Source organism: Petaurus breviceps, unplaced genomic scaffold (genome assembly GCF_028583685.1).
Source record: "Petaurus breviceps papuanus isolate PSGF00001 unplaced genomic scaffold, PetGlider_PUasm1.0 186, whole genome shotgun sequence".
Classification (NCBI taxonomy): Eukaryota; Metazoa; Chordata; class Mammalia; order Diprotodontia; family Petauridae; genus Petaurus; species Petaurus breviceps.
The window spans coordinates 22,302,331-22,319,005 of NW_027185798.1; the positions used below are offsets into that span (position 1 = coordinate 22,302,331).

Below are 16,675 nucleotides of genomic sequence, written 5' to 3' on the forward strand. Positions count from 1 at the left end.
GCGCATTCGGGGTGAAGCGGAGAGGTGGGGGGGAGGGGGACTCGCGGATAAGTCTGGGGGTGGGGAGAGCGGACGAGCGCAGGGCATGTGAAGGAAGAGGCGCCGAGGGAGGAAGGCTGGGGATGTAGGTCCAGGGGCGCGCAGCTAGGCGGGCCTAGGGGTGGAGCAGAGAGCAGGTACCTGGGGCGGGGCGGGGCCAGGAGCAGGGGGCGGCCCGGCAGCCGCCGGGGGAGGGGGGGGGGGGGGGGGGGGGGGGGGGAAGTAGAGAGGCCAGGCTGGGCCGGACAGACCCGGGCAGATTGTGCTGCCTCCCCTTCCCCGCTGTGCGGGCGCCGGACGGCCGCGGCGGTGCGAGGGGCAGCCGGGGGCCGGGAGCAGGGCCATGAAGGTGAAGAAAGGCAGCGGCGGGGCCGGGGCCACGGCTGGCTCGGACCCCGGGCAGGGGGCCACGGGCTGCAAGGACGACGAGCCGGAATCGGAGCCGGAGCCCCTGGCTCTGCGGAGGAAGGCGCTGATCGGGCCCGAAGATGTGTTGGGGCTCCAGCGCATCACGTGCGGTGAGGGGGGAGTGGGGTCGGGGCTGAGGCTTGGGGCTGGGGAGGAGGGATGCGGCCCCAGGCAGACTCCTGGACGTTGTCCTCTGTGCGCACCTCCCCTGTCCCCAGCCCCATCATCCACACCCCGATCTGTGTGCCCTCGCCGCTCCTCTCCATCGTCTCCTCTGCTCCCTGCGCCCCACCCATTCTCTTCACTTCGAGACCCCATCCTACCTTCTCATCCCCTTTCTTCCTTCCGGGAGCTGCCTTTTGCTCAGTATGAAAATAGCTCTTTAATTTCGGAGAGCCTTGGGCATTGCCCCATCCCCATTTCCACTTAGACTAAATGGGGCAAGGCAATGAGGGTAGTCGTCTTTCCTGCCCTCCCGTACCCTCTATGCTATGGGGTGGCTTAGCTGGGTTCTCCATCAGGGTTCTAGATAAGACCTAGGCTTTCAAGGAGGGCCCAGTAACTGTTGAGTGGATTCTTACTAGTCTGGGCATTAGCCCTGGGTGTGGAGGGGAGGCACTTTGGGGTAAGTGTGGGGCTTATCACCATTCTTGCTAGGAGCATGGCCAGTTGGGGAGAATCAGACATGGACTGGCTGGACCCTCCAGGTACATTCCCCTCCTCCCAGCCCCGAGAACAGTCTCTGATCTTCTTGTTATGGATTGAGGTCAAGGAGGTGACCCTGAACACTAATCTCTCTGTCTTAAGCCAGTAGCCCAGTGCCCCCAGCCCAAGAGAGCATCTCACTATGCCATCTAGCCTTTCTGTGGGAACCGAGGGGCTGCTTATGCCCAAGCATTTCCTGTCATCTTCTAATCCCTAGAGGGGTATTTTGGGGGGGATTTCCACCTGCCTTTGATGCTGTCTCTGGAGACCCAAGGCTGAGGGTGGGGGGTCTAGGTGTAGCCCCCCTGGTTGCTGCTACCAGGGATCTGTTGACTTGGCTGGCTGTGTTTCTTAATGTCAGGGAATTCTGGCTCCTGGGGCTAAGTATTACAAAGTGCCTCTGAAGCAATGGTCTTGGGGCCTCAGTTCCTCCTCCCCAAGATCCTGCTGTCTGGAAAAAGAAATGAAGCATGGAGTTTGTCCATCATTGAAGAGAGAGTGCTTACTGTATACAGGGATGCCCAGATATGGGAAGCAACCTCAAGGAGCTCGAAGCCTAGCTGGCCAGACAGTTCACACCCATTAAAAGTTATATAATGCTTGGAAACGGGGCATGTCACTAGGGGGTCTTTGCTTAGGGACAAAATGAGGGCCTAGATGAGGTCACAAGGCAACCCTATGGGAAGGGGGAGACAGGGTGGGACACCTCTGTTCTCCCATGCCTTGCCTCACCATCCAGGGTGGAGGGGAAAGATCTTTTACTATAGCTGGGGAAGCAGGAGCTCCTGAGCACCCTGGGTAGGAGCAAGGTCTTGGCTCTAGGCCCCTTTGCTTCATAGCCCCGAGGCTATGGAACCCAGGTGTTGTCACACAAGCCCCTGTCTTGACCTTCATTGCTGAGAAAAGTGTCTGGGTAGAGGGTAGGGTGGTAAGTTTTCCCAAGGATTCTTCTCTCTTCTCCCCTAACCAAACAGGCCTGTTCTTTCCCTAAGCCGAAGTAGACCCCTTCCTCCTTCATCTCCCTGGGCCTGGTGTCCTTCCTCATTCTGTTCCTTACCCTGGGGTTTGGGGCCTAACACAGGAGGAAGGGCCTGCCTAGGCTGGGCCCTTCCCCTGGGACATGGCATTCTGACCCAGATTGAGAAGAAACAGGAACATGTGTGTATAGTGCTGGAGGTGGTAGGACCAGGGAGAGAGGTCAGGCATTTATTCATTACCTTTATGTGCCAGGCCCTGTGCTAAGCACTGGCAATACAAAGAAAGGGAAAAGACAGACCTTGCCCTCAAGGAACTCATATCTAATGGGAAGGGACCTTCTGGGACTGGGTGGAGAGGAATGGGCACAATGCAGGTTAGCTCTAAGGGGGGGGGGACTTCCCTAGGCAGAAAGCTTTGGGAATCATTGGAGCAAATACTTTTGAGGAGTGGGTTTCTGGAGGCTCCAGGTCTCCATCTTGTCTCGAATTCCTCCCCCTCACTTCCTTGCCTTTCTCCTAGCCTTGTCTGGTTTGACTCCAGCCCCTGTCCTGCCTCCTCAGCCCATGGATGGGGCACCAGGACCTAGCTCCTTCCCTAGGCCATGTTGACTTTTCCCCATTCCAAAGTCTCGCCACTCATTCCTTCAACAAATACTAAAGGCTTCCCATGTTCCAGGTTCCATGGTGGGCCATGGGGCTACAAAGACAGAAAGGAAACCTCTGACCTCAGTCCCTCCTGACTTGCTTTCAGCCCATTTTATTTCCTCTACTGCTAGCTGAAGTCAATTTCATAGAATCCTAGGATTTAGAACTAACTTGTGAGACATTAGCGATGGGCTTTTCCAACCCCCTCATTTTACAGATGAGGTCTCTGTGGCCCAGAGAAATTAAGGGACTGGTCCAAAGTCACACAAGTTGTAAGTAGAAGAGCTAAGATTTGAACTCAGACCAGCAAAATACCCCTTCTCCCTTTCAAGACCTCTTTCTTGTCTAGCTGACACACCTTAAGTCTTATCTTAAAAAAACAACACATAAAACCCCCAAATTCCAAACCCAAGCCAGCCAGTGGGATCCAGCTCCTGTCCTCTGCCTTCCTCTCTCTTTTTTTCAGTCAGCCCATCCATCTCTCCCTCCCGAACTACCTTCCCCCTTCAGTTCTGAGACCCCTAGCCTAGATCCCTGGAGAACAAACAGCCAGCCTTTTGGTTTTCTCCCTTGTTGTCCCCACACCTCCCCCTTCTCCCAATCTCCTGGAGATTCATGAGATCCTCCCCCCTCTCCCACTTGGCTGCTGACACCAGCTGTTCCAGGATTGTCCTGGGTCTTGAGCTCTTGGCTGGGGAGTTAGGGGGAGGAGAGGATGGTGAAGCATTTGTGACCTAAGCAACCTAGGCTAGGGAAAAGTGTGGAGATCCCTGCCCCCAAAGCACCCCATTCCCCTTTAGGTCACTTGTCTGCCATTTTGAACTGGCCCCAAGCACTTTCACCCCTAGATCTTCCCTCAGTCTTATGACACCTATAATTTCCTGTCAGACTTCTTCCCCTCAGAGAGCGGGGATGGGAGGGAAGCAGGCAAGGAGGGATATAGACCTGGTTTTCTGGGCCTGCAGCTCCTGAAGGCCTGTTGGGAATAGTGTATGCCTTCTGATCCTGTGGGAAGTGGGAGACAGGATGGGACTCCTCTGTTTTCCTACACATTGCCTCACTATCCCGGGTGGAGGGGAAAGGTCTTTCACTATCTGTGGGGAAGCAGGAGCTCTGAGCACGATGGGTAGGCACAAGGCTTTGGCCCTGGGCCTCTTTGCAAGGGCTATCAGGGGAGGGACTGGGAGAAGTGGTGGGATCCATAGGCCTTTGAACTCCCCTCCAAGGCTAAGATTTTGTGATTTTTATGGGACCTAACTTAGAGAGCGATTGTGGGAGAGTGGTCATTGTTCCAGAGAACCTCAGACCTGAGCTGTTTGTCCCAACCCCCTCATTTTACTGAGGAGAAAAGGAGGCCCAGAAATAGGAAGTGGCTTGCCCAAGGACATATGGTGAGATATCAGAGAAAGTAGTGCCCTGGCTTCTCCTAGGGAGAGAAGGGGCAGCCTTGACCAGTTTGCCTAGCACTAGGAAAAAAGCCAGTCTCTTGTCAGAGAGAAAAGACAAGGCTGGGAGTGGAGGCCTCCAGGGCTCCTTGCCTGTTCCCACCCCTGGGAAGGGGAGACAGTGGTTCCCTCATACTTCTAAAGTGGGGAGGGGATAGGCTTCAGGAAGGCCAGGATGGGCTGGGGCAGAAAGAGCCTTGAGGGCATGGCGATAGGGGATGGGGGAAGGGGGTGGCAGTTCCCACGAGAACCTGCCTTTCTAAGGGCTCTGAGGTTGGGGGACAAGTGTGAGGGAGACTCAGGCTTGGTTTTTGTGGCTTCTGCCTCAGGCCCGCCCTCCTATTTGAGGGAGGTTATTCTCAGGGCCTGCTACAATTTCTTTTCACCCTCCCCTCCCTTCCTGATCGGACTCCACCTCGGCTTGTGGCACTTCCTTATCTCCCTAAGCAGCTCTCCACTGACTCCATCTTCCCCTTTGTCCCTGATGTTCACACTTGAGCTTTTTCCTTCTAGGGCCCCCTTGGGCCTCCCAGCCCCGCCCCAGGTCCTCTTCCCCACCTTATCAGGAGGAAGGAGAGGAACAGGTAGCCTTGAAGGAGGACGTGTTGGTGGTTAAAATATCTACCCCTTCTGGCCTCTTCATCAGAGTTGGACCAGGAACTCGGTCATCCTAGAATTGCAGCAAGGAGGATTAAAGCTAGACCAGAGTTGACCACAAAGGTTTGGAAGTGGAGCTGCCGGTAAGCAAGGACCTAGAGTTGCCTTCCTGCCTGGGGCCACAGAGCCTGGCTAGGGACACATTTTCCCAGCTCTAGAAGCTCCCTCTGCTTCTCCAGCACTGAGTGGCTTTGGAATTGGGCTATAGGAAGGTGGAAGGGTGCCTGAGGATGGGGCCTGAGGCTCCAAGCAGGGCTTCCCTGCCCCCCAGGACATTCCTCTGTTCTAGTTACATTCAGTCAGCTGATAGCTCCTGGTAATCTGCTTATGTTGGCCCAGGGGATGGCTAAGCCTCTTAGGAGGGTAGGACCAGGGCCTGATGACTCAGGACACAGGAGAGATTTTGTGTGTGGGGGAAGGGGAGGGGGATCTAGGCTGGGGGCTTCATTCTCCCTTCCTATTGGGATGAAGAGAGAAAGGGGCAAGGTTTGAATAGCTAACCAAGTCAGGCCTATGGAGAGTCAAGACCTGGGGCAGAGTGAACCTTTGTCATGTGACTTAAAATATATATGCATAATTATTTACTTATAGAGAAAGAAATGCCTCTGAGCAGGATTTTTCAGCATTTATTAAAAATACTTGCCTTAACATATACAATATATATTTTATGTTTTATATACATACACAATATATTTTTTATGTGTGTAATAGGTATTTGTATGTGTGTGTGTACACACACATATGTGTATGTGTACACACACATATGTGTATATATGTATAAATGCAAGTATTTTAAGGATGGGTTTTTTTTTTATTTTGGAGGGGGGAGACAGGACAATTGGGGTTAAATGACTTGCCCAAGGTCACAGGGTTAGTAAGAATTTAGTGTCTGAGGCTGGATTTGAACTCAGGTCCTTCTGACTTCAGGGCTGGTGCCACCTAGCCACCCCTAAATGCAAGTATTTTAAATGTCAGAAAATCCTACTCAGAAGTATTTCTTTTTTGTTAAGTAAATTCTTACTTTTTCAGTAGAGGCCCTGCTTTTCAAGCAGGAGTAGCTGCGGGTTTTCAGACCTTCCTTAGGCCCCACAGATATCTTGTCCCTTTGATGACTTAGCTCCCATATGTCTCCTGGCCTTCACTCAGATTGCACCCCATCCACCTCCTCCTTCTCCAGCCCCCTCCCTTTAAAACTGGTTCAGATTTGGCCTTTTCAGGAGGATGGCTCTAGTCCCTCTCCTCCTTCAAATGAGATATTTATTGAGTGCTTAGCACAGTGCCTGGGACATGTTAAGTGGCCTAGCAATCAATGCTTATTTCCTTCCCTTTGCTTCTAGCCACCCCTACATTGTGTTGCCACCCTCTCCCCCCCCATCAACTGCATAGAGCCCCAAATCGAGGTTGGCACTTGTCTATAAAGTGTGGGAGTTGTTTGCCAATTTCTCTAGTGTGTTATCTCTTTCCTGAGACTGGGAGCTCCCCAAGTGCTGGTGGGCTGTGTATGTCCTCCCTCAGACCCCAGAGCTCCCATTCATCAGACCCAAGGGTCCCTGAGGATGGGGGCTGGCCTCCTTTTATGCCTACCCTTAGAACACAGAATTTTAGGGATTTTAGAATGCTGGGAGGGACCTTAGTACACTGAAAGATGGAATTGAATGTTAGTGTGGAAGCATCTCTGTAAAATGAAGGGGTTGGACTAGGCAGTCTCTTCCAGCTGTAGAGCTAGGATCTTAAGAATCTTCACCTTCCTGGGCTTCAGTTTCCCCCTCTGGACAAGATTAGAAGCCTCTGAGGTCCCTTCCTGGTCTGATACTGTGAGTCTCTTCCTTGGGTTATGGTATCTCTGGACAAACGGTAGCTTCACACCCTCTGTGGAGGGAAGTGACTTGCCCAGGACCACTGGAGACTCCATATACTGCAGACCAAGGAACTTTCCACCATCCCCTCTGATCTCACTGGCCACCATCTCCCTCCCCTTCCTCCTTCCCTGACACAGATTACCTCTGCACTCCGGAGGAGAACATCTACAAGATTGATTTCACCAGGTTCAAGATTCGGGACATGGAGTCGGGCACTGTTCTTTTTGAGATCAGCAAGCCCCCTAATCCAGGTGAGGAGCGGGTGGGATCCGAAAGGGGGTTAGTAGTGGTGGTACAGATTCACCTGCTGGGAATTCCTCATCCTTGGGAAACAGGCCTAGAATGGTAGATTGACTTGCCCAAGGGCTCACAGCTGGTAAATGTGCAGGTCCAGGGCTGCCTTCCAGTTCCCCTGACTCCTAGGCCAGCAGTGGTGCCTCCTTCCCCAAGTCCTCACTGGCTGTGATCAATATTCAGTCAATAAGCATTTATTAAACTCTTTGTGACTGGTTGTACTTGTAGCAGAACTGACTGCACTGGAAGAGTAAGAGTAAAAACAGAGGCCCCTAGCACCATTACTTGCTATCTGTGAGACCTTGGATAATAAGTCACTTAAGTTCTCTCTGGGCCTCAGGTTTCTCATCTGTGAAATGAGTCCTTTTCCATGTCTAAATTTTAGAATTCTGTATAATCCTTTAGAACCTAGCACAGTGCTGGTCAGATAGGAGGTATGCCTGTGTGGTATTTGATCAGCTCTGTTCCCAGAAGCCCGTGAGCTAGGGAGAGACAGGACTGAGGCCTTGGCCTTTCTCTTTTCCTTTTGTCCAAAAATCCCTGGGAGTGAGGAGTGAGGTAGGATGGTGCTCTGAACAGAGCCGGGTTTAGGAGTCAGGAGACACTAGGATTTGATAGATTTTGGAGGGTGGGGAGATCAACTGGTACTTTTAGGTAAGAGGGAGGGCATAAGGGGTGTGTGCATGTGTGTATGAGAGTGTGTGTGTAACAGGTGTGAGAGTGTATGTGAGTATGTATAAGAGGGTTGTGTTTGTATGTGTGAGTGAGAGTATGTGTACGTGAATGAGAGGTGTGTGTGTATGTGTGTAAGAGTGGTGAGGTGTGTGAGAGGTGTGAGTGTGTATGTAAGTATGTGTAAGAGGGTTGTGTTTGTATGTGTGAGAGTATGTGTAAGTGTACGTGAATGAGAGGTGTGAGTGTGTGCATGTGTGTAAGAGTGATGAGGTGTGTGTATGAGTGTATGTTTGCATGAGTGTGTATATGTATGAGTGTGTATGTGTTAGAATGTGTGTTTGTGAGAACGTGTGTGAAAATTTGTTTATGTGAGATTGTGTATGTGAGTGTGAGAGTGTTTTGAGTGAGTAGAAGTGTGTATGTGTGAGTGTGTGAGAGGTGTAAGAGTGTGAATAGTGTGTGTGTGTGTGTGTGTGTGTGTGTGTGTGTGTAGCAGAGCACGGGGAAGCCTGGGCCTTCCCACAGCTGCCCTTATGCTGAGTGCTGAGATAGGGCTCAGGGAAGGGAAGGGAAGGGAAGGGAAGGCGAGGCTGGGTGGAGCCTGAGGGCAGCCTGGGGCTGTGCTCAGGGAGGGGGGGCACTGGTTTCCCAGCCATTCACCCCTGGGTGCTGGGGGGGTGGGGATCTGCCATTGCAGAGAGAGACCTTAGTGAAAAGCGGGATGTGGACCCCAATGCCGGGCGCTTTGTCCGCTACCAGTTCACCCCAGCCTTCCTCCGCCTGCGGCAGGTCGGAGCCACGTGAGTTCCTGGGAAACCTGGGTGTGGGATAGGGCTGTGGTTGGGAAGGCACCAGAACCATGCCCTGCCTTCCAGAGGAGACCGTGTCCGAGGGCACCTGGGCCTCGTGCGTCCTTTAAAGGAGCTGCAGAAAGCCAGGCCTAGGAGACCCCCGCTCCCGGGAGCCCCCTGCACTGGCCTCAGGAGGGGACGACCCGACCCTCACTCAAGGGGGGCGAGCCTTTGCCCCTGTGGTGGCTCCTCACCTGGCCCCTTCCACTCTGCCGCCCTCCCCGTCTCCCCGTCCTTCCACAGTGTGGAGTTCACAGTGGGAGACAAGCCCATCAATAATTTTCGGATGATTGAAAGGCACTACTTTCGGAACCGGCTCCTCAAGAGTTTTGACTTCGAGTTTGGTTTCTGCATCCCCAGAAGCAAGAACACCTGCGAACACATTTATGAGTTTCCCCCCCTTTCGGAGGAGCTAAGTGCGTTTATGGGCTGCACATGGGTGGGTGGGTGTGAGTGTGTGTGAGCATGTGTGGGTATGTGTGTGTGAGCATGTATGTGTGAGTGTGTGTTTGAATATGTGTGAGAGTGTGTGAGCATGTGTGGGTATGTGTATGTGAGCATGTATGTGTGAGCGTGTGTGTTTGAATATGTGTGAGCATGTGTGTGAGGCTGTGTGAGCGTGTGTGAGAGTATGATCATGTAAGTGGGTGTGAGAATGTGTGAGTGTGTGAGCATGTTTGTGAATGTGTGTGAGGGTATGTGTGAGCATGTACATGTGAGTGTGTGAGCATGTGTACGAGAGTGTGTGTGAGTGCATGTGTAAGCACGTTGTGAGAGCATGTGTGTATGTGAGCATGTGTGTGAGTGTGTGTATGAGCATGTATGTCCGTGTGATTCTCCCCACTTCTATGTTGGGGGGGAGGGTGGTGGGTTGGTGGGGAAACTGAGGCATAGAGAAGGTCAGTAATTTTTCCCTAGGATTATGCAGAGAGTTGGGGCTTGGATCCTAACTGCCCAATGCCATACATTTCTCATTTAGTCCCTTTTAAAAAATATGTGTTTAATTGATGTCTTTTGTTTTCTGCCTCACAATGATTTCTGAGAACACCCCCTGCCTCCAAGCCCAGCCCTCCCTTGTTACAAGGAAGGACCCCAGAGCAAGGGGGCCTTGCCCTGTGGCTGTGCTCTGGCGTGGGGGCCATTTTGTCCCAGGGGTCCTTTGCCTCTCTGCCTGGAGGATGGAGACGCGTTCTGTTCTCTCTTGTCTGGGATGGCTCTTGGTTTCCTCTGGCCTCCTTCTAATAGAATCTCATCAAAAAAACTTCTCTGAGCTGCCCCTAACCTCGGGTCCTGTCTCTGATCTCTTGCAGTCAGTGAGATGATCCGTCACCCCTACGAGACGCAGTCGGACAGTTTTTACTTTGTAGACAACAAGCTGGTGATGCACAACAAGGCAGATTATTCGTACAGCGGGGGACCATGACCGCCCCCAAACCGAGGCCTCCACCCCTCCCTCCACCCAGCTCCTGGCCCCTCCCTCCATCAGGCAGAGGGGGTCATTTGCTTCCTGCTGCCTGGGGGTATGGGGGTGACTCCTACCTTGTCATATATCCCCTTTGCTGAAAGTCAGAGGGATTCCTGAGGTCCCTGAGAAATGGGGTGCCCTTCCCTCTCAGCAGCATCTCTCCCCTGCTATCTCAATTGCTAGCCTCTTCCCAGATGCTAGACAGATGCATTTGTTGGGGTCTCAGATTACAGTTTGGGGAAAGCGTGTCCTCCTCTTCCAGGAAGGCCTCGGAGAGGGGTGGAGGTTGTTGGGCAAGGACCTAGGGTACTTAGGTGATTCCAGGCATTGGAGAAGTTTGGCAGACTTCTCTTCACTTAGGGTAGCAGGATGGGGGCATAGGGGTAATGCTTCCATTACAACCTGGTAGGGGGAGGGTTGGAGACAGTAGTAGCCAGCCCCCTAATGACTAATGACTCCTCTTCTACCTTTCTTCTTCTTCCCACCCAGTGTCTTCCCAGGGAAGGGGCCAGACCCCATTTGTGTTAAATCTCCACAGTCTTTCTCATTGTCTCGTTGCTGTGGGGGCAGCACTTCCAGGCAGACCTGCCCCCCAGGTGGTCCAACTCTGCTGCCTCAGCCCCTCCATTCCCACAGGTGTCTCTGTCCTTGCTGTCATTCCTGACTCAGTGCAGGAGTTCCCCTTCCCTTCTCCCAGCATTTCTGGGCCATCGGGAGTTGTGATGGGGTTGTGCTTAGATGGTATTTCTTCCCTGAAGATCCCAGTTTGGGAGGTGCCCTACCTAACAAGGGAACAGAGCCTGGCCTTTGTGGGAGGCACCTTATCTAAGAAGGGGAATAGAGTCAGGCCTTGGTAGTCTGGGGCCTAAAGCCTTCATCATTTCCTCTTGGGTGGTCAGTGTATACACCAAGGTTTGCAAAAGAAAACTTTGTGGGTTAGTCAGGGGTGGCAGAGGTCACACCTGTCCAGGAGCTAGTGTCAGAGTGGGTGTCTTTGGTAACAAACTGCCATAGCTTAGTGACTCCTGCTCCCCAGGATTTTGAGATTCCCTCCCCCTTCCTTCCAGCTCACTGATGACCAGGATCATAGGGTCATTGTTCTAGATCTGGAAGGGACCTCAGAGGCCATTGAATCCAATGTTCTCATTTGACAAATGAAGGAACTGAGCCACCTTCTAAACCAGCAGTTAAGGCAGGGTCAGGCTGGATGCACAGTTTGGGGTGGGGGAGACAGATTGGATATAGCACAACAGGCTGTATATAGATTTCGGTAGACCCTGGGGGTGAGGGTGGGGGGGAGTGATGGGGATGAGGTAGGGTCTGTATGTGCATAACAACGAAGGTCCTGAACTGACTGGACCTGCGTTCATTTCTGCCACACATGGCCCTCCTTTTCCTACTCTGACTTGCACTGTGGGTGCCTAGATACACAGAGATGGAAAAGAGGCAGGACCCTTAGAAGCCAAACCCTTTTCATTTGACATCCAGGGAAATTGAGGCCAGGAGAGGGGAGGTGGTTCACAGTTAGACAGACCAGGAACTAGCATACACTCTGTCCACTGCTCAGCCTCTCCTTTCTTTATGCTTTCTATCCATGGTCTCTCCCTACTTTACTCATAGGATACCTTCTCTCCTCCTTCCCCCATCTTCCTTTCCACCATCGAAAGAGAGAAGGTGGCTGGGCTGGCTGATTGCTCTTGCAGGACTGGCTCTGGGCACAATCGAAGAGGGGCAATGTCTTGTCTTCTTTGCTGTCTTTCCCCGGCCTCCTCTTCTCCCTGGCTGTGAATCATTGAGCACCTTCTAAGTACCAAGCACTGTGTAAGAGCTGGAGATAGAAGTATAAGCAGTTAGATAATTTCTGCTTACATTCTAATAGGGGAAGACTGCAGACAGGGGAGGGGTGACTAGAGGCATGCTTTGGGCAGGGTTTAGTCAGAGGGAATGGGGATTGGACTTATAGGGAAAATGATTGGGATGGATCATTCCAGAAAGAAAGCTGCTGAAGGAATGCAGAGATGCTTTCCTTCCCTGTGCTATCTTTTTCTCATAGGTCCAAAGAGGAGTTGGGGTAAGAAGGGCATTTCAGACATTGTGACCTGGGTAGGGAGATATTTTGGGCAAAAAGAGTATTTCTCCATCTCTTTCACCATTAAGATGGGCACTGGCTAGCAAGGCCAACTCTGATCATTTTAGCTTGTGGCTGGAGAAGCAATCCTGAACCCAGGTGACCTGGAAAAAGTAGGAGGGAAGGAGAAAATGATACCTGCAATGAAAAAAACAATCTCTTGTAGGACTGGGTTTATCAGTCCTTGGCTGTAACATCCAAACCGAAGGAGGGTGTAAGGTTGGTGCTGTTTAGCTCTATTGAAAACAACGATGGGGGAGTGGGCTGAACCACAGCCAGCAAACTGAGGGGAGAGGCCAGGAAGAACTTCCCCACGTGAAAATGTGGAGGGAGGAGAATGGGCAGCCCAGGGGTGGGTGGATGGGGCATCTGTGTTCAGGACAGTTCCTTTGCTCTTATGGCTAGTCTATGGATTGGCCTGAGTCCCCCAAGAGTTTAGGGGGAGAATCAGATAGGAGCAAACTTGTTGGCACTGCAGAGGGTACTGGTGAAAGAATCCAGTGTGTGTGTGTGTGTGTAGCACCAAATGGACTGGTAGAAAGGAGTGTATTCATCTATTCTTTGCTTCATAACAGACAAAGGCAATATTGTAAGAACTAGTGGACTGTCTCTGGAGTCAAAGAATTTGGGTTCAAACCCAATCTTTGTTATTACCTGTGTGACCTCCCTGGGCCTCTGGTGGCTCATCTGTAAAATGGGGTTTGGTCTCTTCCAGCTCTGGATCTATTATCTTTCTGGGCACAAAAGCAAAACCTTAGTTTCTCTACCCCAGTATGAGTGGTGGGTGGTTAGCAAGATGGGTGTGTGTGTGTGTGTGTGTGTGTGTGTACCTGTGTATGTGTCTTTGGCGGGTTATCCTAGTAGAAATTACTATCCCAGAGGGCTTAGGGGTACAGGATTTGTGTTGGAACTCAAGGTTTGAGCTGAGTGCCAGGGATTAAAAATTTGGAAGAGACAGGGACAGTAAAGAATGCTGCCGGCTCCCTTTCCCCTGGAGTGGTACAAGAGGCTTGAGGAGGGGAGGGGTGTATGTGTGTGTGTGTGTGTGTGTGTGTGTGTTTTCTAATTAAATTCAACAAACATTTATTCAAGAGCTACCATATGCCAGGCACTGGTGATGCCAAGACAGCAGTGATCTGTCTAGTCCCTGTCCTCAAGGAGCTTCTATTCTAGTGGGAGATACAGCAAACACAGAAAAACATATACAAAGGGATTGGGGGAGAGACACAGCTCACTTCTCCAAGAACAGCGTATGGGTATATTTTCAGAGGAGGAAAGGGTCTTAATGACAATAACAGGTAGCATAAGGCTTTAAGGTTTCCAAAGTGCTTTACATCTATTGTCTCATTTGATCAAGGGGAGGTTTTGTGTGAAGGCAGCATCCGGGATGGGATCAGAGACCTCTAATGGGCTGGGATAAGGGGGAGAGAACCTTTTGGTAGGAGGGACGGAGTTCCTAGTTTCTAGGAGGACCTGTCCCTGGGGCTAGGGGTAGGGAGCGAGATGAGGATGATAACGCTATGGTTTGGCGGAAGCGTTGGTGGGGAGTCAGGACCCCCGGGTTCATATGTCAGCCCTGCAGCTAACTAGCCGTGTGACCCTGGACATGTCACTTCACATCTCGATCTCAGTGTCCTCTGTAAAATGGTGGGTGGGTTAGATGGTTTCCAAGGTCTCTTCCAGCTTGAACATAGTCTATTGTTCAGGGCTTTTACATCGTGAGGCAGTTGGGGCCAGGCTAGAGCTTAGGTTAGACTAGAGTGTTTGGGTCAGCCTTGAACAGGTTTTGTCTGAGTGGGGCTGGCGTAAGGAGCAGACCTTCTCGCTGCGGTCCCAGCTCCTCCTCAGGACTCCCCACTCAGTGTTTCACTTCTGATGTCCCATTTCAGCCACCTGTTATGTGTTGGGAAGAGAGCCTTCCCTCATCTGGGAGTGGCTTCTTAGTCCCAAGCTGCTCATTCCGGTGAATGTCGAAGATTTGTGAATTTGGCCTGTTGTTCTACCACATACGGGACTCTATCATACTTCATTTTCTGAAATCAATACCTTCCAGATCCATTAAATTTCCTTTTTGTGCTCAGGTACCAAACTCTGGCAATGTGCACTCTTTTTTCCTCCATGTGGTCCTGTAGATGTCTTTGTCATACTTGACAATTCTGACTCCAGAAACACTGATAGAAGCTGCCAAATGCTTAGTGTCTTCTTTGGGAATGCTGGCTCCCTCGAAGGGCTCTGATCTTCCTCACTACAGGGCAGGGTTCCAAATCCCAGGCATCAGCAAGTGCTTCTGACTTTGGATATGCCACCTGGGTTGATGCTCTGGCTCGGGGTTAGTCAATCGACAAGCATTCATTAGGTACTTATTATGTGCCAGACATTGTGCTGAGTACACAAAGGAAGGCAAAATACAGTCCTTGCCTTCAAGGAGCTTGCATTTGAACATGCGAGACAATGTGCCAACATCTATACATACAGATATAGACAGGGTAAACCAGAGCTAATCCGCAGAGGGGAGAAGCTATTTTGGAGGACTGAGGGGAAAATGGGTACTGGAAGGAGACCCTGGAGAATTCTGGTACTTGAAAAAGTACCTTTATTGATCAGATCAGGGAGAATCACCACTGTGACCACTTTGTCAGTCACTGTTCAAATGGTAACTCACATTTCTTCTGCGGAGGTTAGCCTGGAGTCGGTGTGGGAGGGGGTGGCCGGAAGGGGGCAGTATAGGCCCCAAAATTGGGGAGATGTTCATTTGGAAGAATGCTATAAATGGTAGCATCTTCTCAGGATGCTCAGGAGTTTTTCACAGTTTTGAAGTCCCTGGGAAGCTTTTTGTGTGTATATGTGTACATACGTATATGTGTTTCTATATATGTACACACACTGTGAATTTATACATTGCACAGTAATATCATGTATTTGTCCACTGATAGACACACTGTGACCTTGGGCAAATCACTTCCACCCATTGCCTCAGTTTCCTCATCTGTAAAATGAGCTGGGGAAGGAAATGACAAACTGCTCCAGTATCTTTGCTGAGAAAACTCCAAATGGAGCCATGAAGAGTCAGGCATGACTGAAACCCTTGAACAACAACAAGCATTAGGCAGAGAACTGGGAGAAGCTCTTGGAACTTGGAAAGGGGTAGCCACAGATTCTTCTAAGAAGGTCACCTCCTCCTTCTCTGACCCCTGCTCTCCCCTGCCTGCAAGGGGCTGCCCAAGTGGATGCGATCACCATTTCACCACCATTTCAGGGTGGCAGCCATCAGAAATGACCTTTGGGAAGCTCTGTGGGAAGACACCAAGCCTGTTCTCACAGTCGGGCCCCAGTGACAAATTCTAATCAAGCTACATAGCTGTATGTTATCTCTTCCATTAGAGTGTAAGCTTCTTGAGGGCAGGCCTTGTCTTGCTTGATTTTATTTGTATCCCAACAGTAATTAGCACAATGCCACAATGCTTGGCACATAGCTTGATTCTTGTTGACTGACTGACAGGAAGTCCTCCTGGGAAGTCTCATTCACACCTTCCTCTTTTATGGAAGCTAACCTTTTGGGGGTTGGGGGGGCTGGTATGAAGGGAAAGGTTTTTTTTAAGAGTCAGTTGGGGCTCCTCTGTCAGCTGGGGGGCCTGGTTGTCTACCCAGGGAAGAGAGACCAGAAATGAAAGGACCAGAAGCTGAGAAGACAGTTTACTTTATTTCTACAGTACATGTTATAGGCTGGCAGTGAACTGAGGGGGCCCTGGGGCAGGCCAGCTCCAGGTACTCTTCAGTCATCTGGAGCCTGAGACTGAGCTCTGGCTAGTTCCCCATTGACCCAGTCCCAACCCCAGGTGTCCCTCCTGTGGGTGACCAAGGGGCAGCAACAGCGGAGTGCATGGGGCTGAGGACAAATGTCTCTGAAGATTTGGTATTGTGGGACCCAGTTGGGCAGGGATCCAGGTGCCAGATATCAGACCACAAAGTGGGGTTCCTCCAGTTCCCCTTTCTGGGCTGAGCTGGCTCTGCAGCACTCTGGAACCCTAGACCTATTTGGCAGCTTTGAATTGGAGCCAAGGGGTTCCATCTTCTCAATAGCCAAGAAGAGAGGGGCCAACCCCTGCTTCTCAGGGCCTCTGCTGCCCCACAGCTGCCCCAGGAGGAGAGCCCACTCTAAGAGTGGGAAGAAGTTAGATAAATTTCTAAGCTATGTAGCTTCCTTTAAAGAGAAGAAAAGACCTGGACGGCTTTGGCTTTCTCCTCCACGAATCTCTAAATCCCTAAAGACATTTCCAAGTTTCCAGTGGTGTTCATGTTGGTGAGCTCACCTGCCTTTTAATTCCCTTTCCTAAGGAATCTGATTTGGGGTGAGTTTTTCTTCTTGCCAGAGCAGATGATGGGATGGCTACACTGTCCCTTTCTGGCAGGAATATCAGGATCAGGACATGGTGCTGACTTTGAAAAGTGTTCTACTCAGGACCGCCCCAGAGGGGCAGAACCCTACCCTGGCACCCCTACCTCTTCCCTGTCCTGTTGGGATGAAAC

General features: G+C 51.3%; 1 protein-coding gene across 2 annotated transcripts; it reads left to right on the forward strand.

Annotated features, from left to right (window-relative positions):
* Positions 1–251: 251 nt before the first annotated feature.
* UNC119 (unc-119 lipid binding chaperone) lies at positions 252–14,231 on the forward strand. 2 transcript variants are annotated; one of them, XM_069089810.1, is made up of 5 exons: positions 252–557; positions 6,873–6,986; positions 8,402–8,504; positions 8,799–8,971; positions 9,866–14,231. In XM_069089810.1, the coding sequence occupies exons 1-5, from the start codon at positions 383–385 to the stop codon at positions 9,976–9,978; spliced, it is 678 nt and encodes a 225-aa protein (XP_068945911.1). In that variant the 5' UTR covers positions 252–382; the 3' UTR covers positions 9,979–14,231. The 2 variants fall into 2 exon arrangements, with proteins under 2 accessions (XP_068945911.1, XP_068945912.1); XM_069089811.1 differs by lacking the exon at positions 252–557 and adding an exon at positions 4,813–4,959.
* The last annotated feature ends 2,444 nt before the right edge of the window (positions 14,232–16,675 follow it).